Below are 8,279 nucleotides of genomic sequence, written 5' to 3' on the forward strand. Positions count from 1 at the left end.
GTTTGTTTATATATATATTCATTCGAGAGCTGCTTTTTTGGGGGTGGTTGGTTCGGTGCCAACATAGTTGGGATGTGACCAACCCCTTCCCTTGGTAGTTTCCGACCTTTTGCTTAAAAAAATTGTTTTTTTAATTATCAAAATTTAGATGATTTTAATTTTCAACCATATACATTAAACACACATACACTGTTTTTGTAATTTTTCTATATACATGGTATACCTTTTTTTTTACTTCATGCAAGGTTATACTCTAAGATACACGAGTTTCTTTAAAAAATTATAATAACTTAACTACAATCAAGACTAATTTTGGAGATATCTTAGGTAACGTAACAATCAAGACATTCATGATAACATTTAATAATATTACACTAATCATAACATTTCATAATATTACACTAATCATGACATTTAATAATACGTTCTCATAAATTTCTAATTAGTGCAATTTATCCCATCAACAATTGAATCAATATTTTTTTATTGACCCGAGCATGGGAGGACAAGAATTCACTCTATACATTAACATAAATGATAGGTAAGAAAATGCAAACTACGTAAATTATTTGGACAGTAAGAGACATCTTAACATACATTTTTCACGTTCAAGATTGGACACTAGAGAGTGATGTTTACAACAATGGACACGCGTGTGATCAAATATTAAGATCAGGTGTGTTTTAATACTGTGTTAGATACAAATCAAGTATATTTTTGGATTGAAATTAGAAATATTGTATGCGGGTTCTAATGTAAATTTAATAAATAAAAGTAAAGTGAAAGTAAAAACAAGAATGATGAACCTTTGACAAAATTATTTTTACCTCAAAAATATTTTTTCACCAAGAAACAAAACATGCGCTAAATCTAAGTATATTAACAAAAATCAATTTAAGGAAAAAAGATTACCCAAATATTATAAGAAACATTGATCATATTTCTAACACATCTAGAGCATATTAATAATTGGGAGTAAAAGGAAGAGAGCTAACAAAATCAGATAATAATTCAAATAAAATAAAAAATAAGTTATTTTAATTTAATTAATTTGTGCATGAAAGGAAAGGGGTAGAATATGAGATGTTAAAATTTCTTTCTAAAAAAGGTGAGATGGGATGAGATAAAAGTGGGAAGAGATAGATAAGTAGCGCGGTAGGCGCAGTACGCCACTGTCCACACCACACCCCCTTTGCTGCTTCCACCACTCCCTAACCTTCGCTCTCACACACTCTCTTTCATCCATCGTCATCTCTGAATTGGAAACTCATTATTATTAAATGAAATTACGAAAACGAAGAAACCAAACAATAGTAGCTTAGTTAATTGAATTGAATGAATCTCAATGGAACCTCTTCTCTTCAACGACTCCACATTCTCTTCAGCTAACCCTTCTTTGTCTGAGATTTGGCCCTCTCATTTCCCCTCCGATCACACTCCCAGGAAGAGGCGCCTCTCCCCCTCGGTTCGTTCCTTTCTCTCTTCACTTCCATTTCCTAGTTTTTAATCTCTCAATTCTCTCACCCTCTGTTCTGTTTGAGAATTGAACAGAGTGATTCTGCCAGCAATAAACATATCAAGTTATCAGCACCAGAATCCCAGGATCAAAACGGTGCGTTGAAGGTTGGTGAAGTAGACGCGACTTCCGTGGCCGGTAACAAGCTACCTCAACAAACCCCGAAACCTAGTTCTTCGGAGCAGGCACCTAAGCAAGACTATATACACGTGCGAGCCAGAAGAGGCCAAGCCACCGATAACCACAGTCTGGCTGAGAGAGTAATTCACAATTCCGTTATTCACCTCTTTCTCTTTCTCTTTGTATCTTCAATAACTGTTATTGTCGTTTTGGCAGGCTAGAAGGGAAAAAATCAGTGAGAGGATGAAAATTCTTCAGGATTTAGTCCCCGGGTGCAACAAGGTAACTAATTAATATCTGTTGTTAAACATTAGGTGAAGTCTCTCATGTAGGAATGAGAAGTTGAGTACCAAGGAAAAACCTATAAACTTGAATCTTAAGATTTTGGGTTAAAATATTATGTCTAAGATTCACTTAGATGATTGCTCATGATTCATTAGTTAAATCTTCCCCATACTAATCTCGCCTCGATTGCACGACAATAACTGAACATGATATTTTCGTTGCTTCAGTGCTAAATTATTATTTTCCATATTTATTTTGTTTCGTGTTATTGTATAATTTTTTTCCGTTCAGGTAATTGGTAAAGCATTTGTGCTGGATGAGATAATTAATTATGTCCAGTCACTGCAACGTCAGGTTGAGGTGGGTGTCTGTTTAGCATTACCACCCAATGCCGTTTCTTGCTTTTATCTTTCGCCACTGAAATGAATCTAATTGTGTGCTTAGCTGAACAACTTTTACAAAATTAACTTTTTTTTTTTAATGAAGTTGATTTTACAAAATTAATTTTGATTAAGATTGAATTTGAAATGAAATTGTCTATGTTATATGTTTTTATTTTAAGAGTTACTAATAAATATTAACGAAAAAAATTACTTAAAATTATTTTAACTCGAAATCAATTTCTTAATATGAGACTAAATAGTATGAACATTGATTTATCTAAAATTACGTTATATTATATTTTAACGTGATTTTGAATGATTTGATGCACTAATTCTATGCAAAATAACTTGATTTTTTTTTTGTTCTGCAGTTCCTTTCAATGAAGCTTGAGGCAGTTAGTTCGAGATTGAGCATGAAGCCTACTCTTGAATGTTTTCCTTCAAAAGAAGTAAGTGTATTGACGTAAGTATGTTAATCTAACGCCAAAGCAATTCATGATTTCATTCCATTTAGAAAATGTTAAGCAAAATGTTACATCGTGGGGTGTTATTGGTGTTTTAGAACTCCCAGGAAATGCCCAGTGCTGGTTTTAACATATACTGATGTTTCATACATGGTAACATGGATAAGGAAAGAAGAATGGTAACGGGAAAACTGAAAATAATTTATATTGATAGAAATTGAAATGATACGGTAAAATTCATTTTCCAACCAAGAGAAGTTTATGGGGAAATGTTGTAAAGGAAGAATATAATGATGCAACAGCACCGGATCAATTTGAAATTGTGATTTTGAATGTCTGATTCCAGCAGGGGTGGCAGTTATTGAGACATTGCAAACATTTTTGGGTGTCTAAAAGCCAAAGTAGAAGAAGCTTAAGAAAATGAGTTGAATCTTTTTGTGAACCTGTGAACCCAGAATCCTTTGACCTTGTTTATTGTCATCCAGATTGGTTTCTTGTCAATGTAAATTATCACTATCGCAATACAGTGATCTACATGACTACATGTAACATTGTACAGTGATGCATGAATCCTCAGCTCAAGTGAACCCTGCTGTCAAGTATATTTACCTGATTCTAGGGAATGTTCTGTAAGCTTTCACAATCTTGCACTCCAGATCTGCATCTTGGTTTACTAATTGCTAACTTCCTTGGGATTCATGTTTATCTTGGGCTTTTTACTGTCCGTATTTTTCTTTGGTATGCTTGCTGCATAATTTTGGGCATCATTCATGAGATTTTCCCTTCTCATTATTAGTTTTAATTTTCTAAAAGAATTTAGAGATTCTTGTACCCAGGTTACTTATCTATGGTCTTTTGGCATGTGTTTGAAAGATTAAGAGAAAAATAAAATTAGTTTTTCTATTGTATCAACTACAAAATGAATTATGCCAAAAAAAGAGTCAATCAGTGATGATGCCTAATGAACTTTTCCAAGTCACGGAAAAATTAACTTTTCTTTGCAAGTAATGTGAGTCAATAATGAATTTACTACTTTTGGCTTCAAATATATTATTCTACAATGTGGGTTTTTTTTACTTACCCTTTTTCCTTTATACTTGTACTAGCATAGCTCTAGGTGTAAATGCAAGTAATCTAGCAAGTCAACTCCAAACACTATGTTAACGAACCCTCCTACCATTTTAAAAGATTTGCAGTGTATATCAAAGAAATAATCTCAATTGGGACAAGTAGAGAGCTAGTTACACACTCTTTGACTCACTCTTGTCGACACATTCTTTATGATTGAGTCAAATCTATTATGTAATGTAGGATGAACAAAATCAGGACTAAGACCTGCATGGATTTCATTGAATCATTGTGTGTCATGTTCTTGGGGCAATATGTTCATCTCAGTATTGTTACTTAGACCTAGAACATGTCTTTAACACATCATTTTTTTTGGGACTGTTTATTTTCATTATACTGTGATTTTGATGAGGGTGAGCCCTGGCACAGCAGTAAAGTTGTGCCTAAGTGACCTGTTGATCATGGGTTCGAGTCTGGAAACAACCTCTTTGCATATGCAAGGGTAACGCTGTGTAGTGCGTACAATATCCCTCTCCCATACTTTCTCATGGTGAGGAGCTTCTGGGCAATGGGGTATGGCAGAATACTGTGATTTTGATTTGCTGTTTTGTTGGTTCAGGTTTGCACTCAGGCCGGAATAATATTTGGATCACAACCGGCCAAGGGATATGCTCAAGGATCACAAATGGGATGGCTGCATATGCAGATAGCTGGTGGTTTTGAGAAAGCAACATAATTCAAGGGAGATTCATAGGGAATGACAGATCAATCAGTGTGGTTGGTTTTACATTGAAAAGGAAAAAAGTCACTTGGGCTGGTTGGTTAGCATGGTCTGCTCTATTAACAACCTAGTCAATTGATGCAAAATGTTGTAAGGTCTGTATGTTCTTTGTCATAGTATGATATCGATTGTAAGAAATGCATCTAATTTCCTCGCGCATCATCTGACTGGGAATGTAGTGCTGCACTATGTTAGCAATTGAAATAATCTTATTGTGGTTTGGTTTTCGTATTAAAAACTCTGCTGTGGTAGGATTCTTCTCTCCACTCTGATGCCTAAGTTTGTCTTTTCCAAAAAACACTATGAAAATTACCCCAAGGTCGTAATTGAGTCCTTGTCTGAAGTTCAAATGTTTGATTACGACAAAATAAGTAACATACTAATTTCAAATGTTTGAGAATTATCTATATCTATTTTTGAGGATGAATTATCTATATCTATTTTAATAACCTCTCATTTCTGAATAAAAAAAACCTATCATTTTGAAATTTTAACTAAAACCAATCGAAAATTTACTCAATTGCATAATTCCCTCCTTCGCACCAATCCAATCTTTTTGCCAAGAAATCATACACATGGTTGCCACAGTCAATAGTTAATAACCGACACATAGATGGAAGCAAGAACCTAATACTCATTAATATAAGAACAGGCCCGCCCCCAAAGGAACAAGCAGTTCAAATTGCATGGTAAATTTAACCAAAAACCAGAATTGTCACAATATGATGTAGCAGCTGCTATTGCCGCTGCCAATCCTTTGTATGTTGAAATCCTGCCATGGCTTCCTGTGAAATCTCTTGTTTGATTCAGGTGTGTGTCCACGTCCTTAAAATCCTCAACCTCCAATCCAAGTTTCTTGAATTTGCATCTCCAGAGGTCACAGAAAAATGCCAGCACCCTATTTAAGATGAGTGGCTCTTTGAAACATTGCAATGTTCTGGAGAACCCATCATCCACCAGTACCATTGTTCAGCCATCCAAGGAACATCACATTGTTGGTTCCTGTAATGGGTTGATTGGTTATGCTGGTGGTGATAGCCCTTCTAATGCACATATGCTGCCATTTAATCATGCTTTACCTTCATATAAAAAATACCTGTTTTATTTGTGGAACCCAGTTACAAAGTCGTAGTAATCATTTTCAATTGGTACAATAGAGCTATGTTACCAGCAGTTCAGGTGAAAGTTTACAACATAGGTGACTATTGTTGGAGAAACATTCAACATTTGCCTATTTTTCCCATCTCTATACACTTCCGATTTGATGGTATATATTTGAAGGGTACTCTTAAATTGGTTAACATATCACTCCTATCATGACAGGGATCAGAATTTGGTTGTTTCAATAGATCTAACGAAGGAGACAATTTATGTTGCCTCGGAATGATAGACATCCTGATCCAATCGAACTAACGTTGGGGATTTGGATGATGTTTATCTTCTTTTACAAGTCCAAGGCCCATTTATGTATGTCAGATGAAACCTATGAAGGATTATGGAATTGCGAATTCTTGGACTCAATTATTCATAATTGGTTATGATCAAGTTCCTAATAATTGGTTGCAAAAATGTTTATTTCCAAGATTACGCTTGATTGAGAATGGTGGCATCGTGATAATGCCAAGATTTTGAAAGCATGCAGTGTTGAACGGCCAAAGAGATAATATAATAAAGTAGATCATTTTACAATTTCCAGCAACATAACACACATCTATGATTATGATTTCGTACCAAGCCTAGTTTCACCTTGTTCAAGTTAAAGTATTATTTTGTCACCTTTTGAGACTATGAATATCCAAATTTTTATATCACTGTGTTTCATAGAAATTTGTGTGACTACTTATTGCTTTTGTTTATCTGTTTTACTAGATAGTCATCTAATTAAAGCAAATACTGGAGAACCTGTTGTTCACAACCTATTACACGGAATACCAATACCGAATCTCAATAATTGAGTCCACTAATTATCAACTTCATAGTCCTTCATTTGCCAATACAACAAATGATCCTTGTGGTTATAAGAGAAAGAGAAAGGCATCATTCAAAACCCCCAGTTTTAGTTTGAGTGGAACAAGCTGTCTATCATTACGAGGAAACATGAATTGTCTATATGTGTCATTTGTTAGATCCGATTCAGCAGGGTAAGAGCTGGACTAAGAATTCAATAAATAAATTTATAGAGATATTTATAAATTAGCTTAGTCGTACCAAAACATTGATAGATACATATATTTTTTTTATTAACCGGAGTCCTAAAAATATTGTTAGATCCGATTCAGCAGGGTAAGAGCTGGACTAAGAATTCAATAAATAAATTTATAGAGATATTTATAAATTAGTTTAGTCATTACCAAAACATTGATAGATACATATTTTTTTTTATTAACCGGAGTCCTAAAAATATTGATTAATAAACTAAAAATAAAATATTTATTATAAAAAATATAAGAAAATGTAAAAAAAGTATAATTTTATGCATTCTAATATTTTTTTAATTCTTTAACTAATGTTCTAAAAACACAAATTAATATGCATATTTTTTATATTCTTTAAACATTTATTTAAAAAGTTAAATCCTAATGATGATAATAAGAAAACAATAATTTACTTCAATATTATAAATTTGAATTCTGGTATTGAATGAAAGTATTTATAAAGATTTTTTTAAATAAGATTTTGTTAAAAGTTTTTCTTAGATAACATTTTAAAGACTTTTATTCACTCTCATTGAATTATGTTTCTTATCCTAATCTCATATACTTTAAAAGGCTAAAGGCGAATTTATCTTTGTAATTTATCACTTTCATATTTATTTTTTAAATTGAATTATAATATTTTAAAAATATCAATAATTAATATTTATATAATTCACACGTGAATGATCGCAATTAAAAACAATTTTTATATCATAATATAAATTATTTATCATAAATTTAAAATATAATTCATATGTTTAATTTTTTTATATTATAAATTTAAATTATAATATAATTTTTATATTTAAAAATATTTACATATTAAAAAAAATTAATTATATAAAAAACTATGAATTATAGAAACTAAAATACTAATTGAACTCTAATTCAAAATATAAATAAGAAAATAACACTATCAAACTTGTCTCATGAATATTATGGAGTGAGTCCGCCAATCAAGTAACATGAATCTTATTATGGACGCCTTTGTGACCTTCAAACAAAATTTTTAGTTCAAACTTTTTATTTTTTTGCAAATGCTAACCACGGTATTTGAATATTGATTAAGAAATTATTTTTTTATTGAGATAAATAAAATTATGTTGTTTATAATTTTTTTTATATTTTTCTATAATCTTATATAAAATAATCTATTTTTTAACTTCTTAATTAATATCCTAACTATATGCATTAACAAGATTTATTTTTTTAATAAAAGTTTAAACAAAAAATGTGATGCCAATTACAAAAGAAGTGAAAGGTAAAAAAAAAACAAAAAAAAACAACCGCAGTTCAGGCGTCCTCGTTCCACGAGGATTCACACGTTGACGGTGTGTAAAATGGGCCCCAACACTGAAACCTGAATGATCACAGCCACGTGTCTAGATCAGAAGCGCAAGACACATAAGTTGACCTAGTGTCTATAGATCAAACGGCTGAGAAAGTGTCTCGGTCCAAAGAAGCAAG

The 8,279-nt window shown here is 32.3% G+C and overlaps 1 protein-coding gene across 3 annotated transcripts; it reads left to right on the forward strand.

Annotated features, from left to right (window-relative positions):
• Nucleotides 1-1,144: 1,144 nt before the first annotated feature.
• Nucleotides 1,145-4,882, forward strand: LOC100809878 (transcription factor bHLH79-like). 3 transcript variants are annotated; one of them, XM_006579384.4, is made up of 6 exons: nucleotides 1,146-1,465; nucleotides 1,552-1,776; nucleotides 1,853-1,918; nucleotides 2,213-2,281; nucleotides 2,676-2,767; nucleotides 4,456-4,837. In XM_006579384.4, exons 1-6 carry the CDS (start codon nucleotides 1,346-1,348, stop codon nucleotides 4,475-4,477), a joined length of 594 nt encoding a protein of 197 aa, XP_006579447.1. In that variant the 5' UTR covers nucleotides 1,146-1,345; the 3' UTR covers nucleotides 4,478-4,837. The 3 variants fall into 3 exon arrangements, with proteins under 3 accessions (XP_040871168.1, XP_006579447.1, NP_001242485.2); NM_001255556.2 differs by having other exon boundaries at nucleotides 1,156-1,465; nucleotides 2,676-2,753; nucleotides 4,456-4,882; XM_041015234.1 differs by lacking the exon at nucleotides 2,213-2,281 and having other exon boundaries at nucleotides 1,145-1,465; nucleotides 2,676-2,753.
• The last annotated feature ends 3,397 nt before the right edge of the window (nucleotides 4,883-8,279 follow it).

Source organism: Glycine max, chromosome 5, assembly GCF_000004515.6.
Source record: "Glycine max cultivar Williams 82 chromosome 5, Glycine_max_v4.0, whole genome shotgun sequence".
Lineage (NCBI taxonomy): Eukaryota > Viridiplantae > Streptophyta > Magnoliopsida > Fabales > Fabaceae > Glycine > Glycine max.

Excerpts from the sequence above, each read along its gene's own strand:
- LOC100809878 (NM_001255556.2), top strand. The coding sequence starts at position 1,346 with ATGGAACCTCTTCTCTTCAACGACTCCACATTCTCTTCAGCTAACCCT. Across the intron at positions 1,777-1,852 it reads ACCACAGTCTGGCTGAGAGA|GCTAGAAGGGAAAAAATCAG; the intron begins GTAATTCACAAT and ends TCGTTTTGGCAG. Across the intron at positions 1,919-2,212 it reads TAGTCCCCGGGTGCAACAAG|GTAATTGGTAAAGCATTTGT; the intron begins GTAACTAATTAA and ends TTTTCCGTTCAG.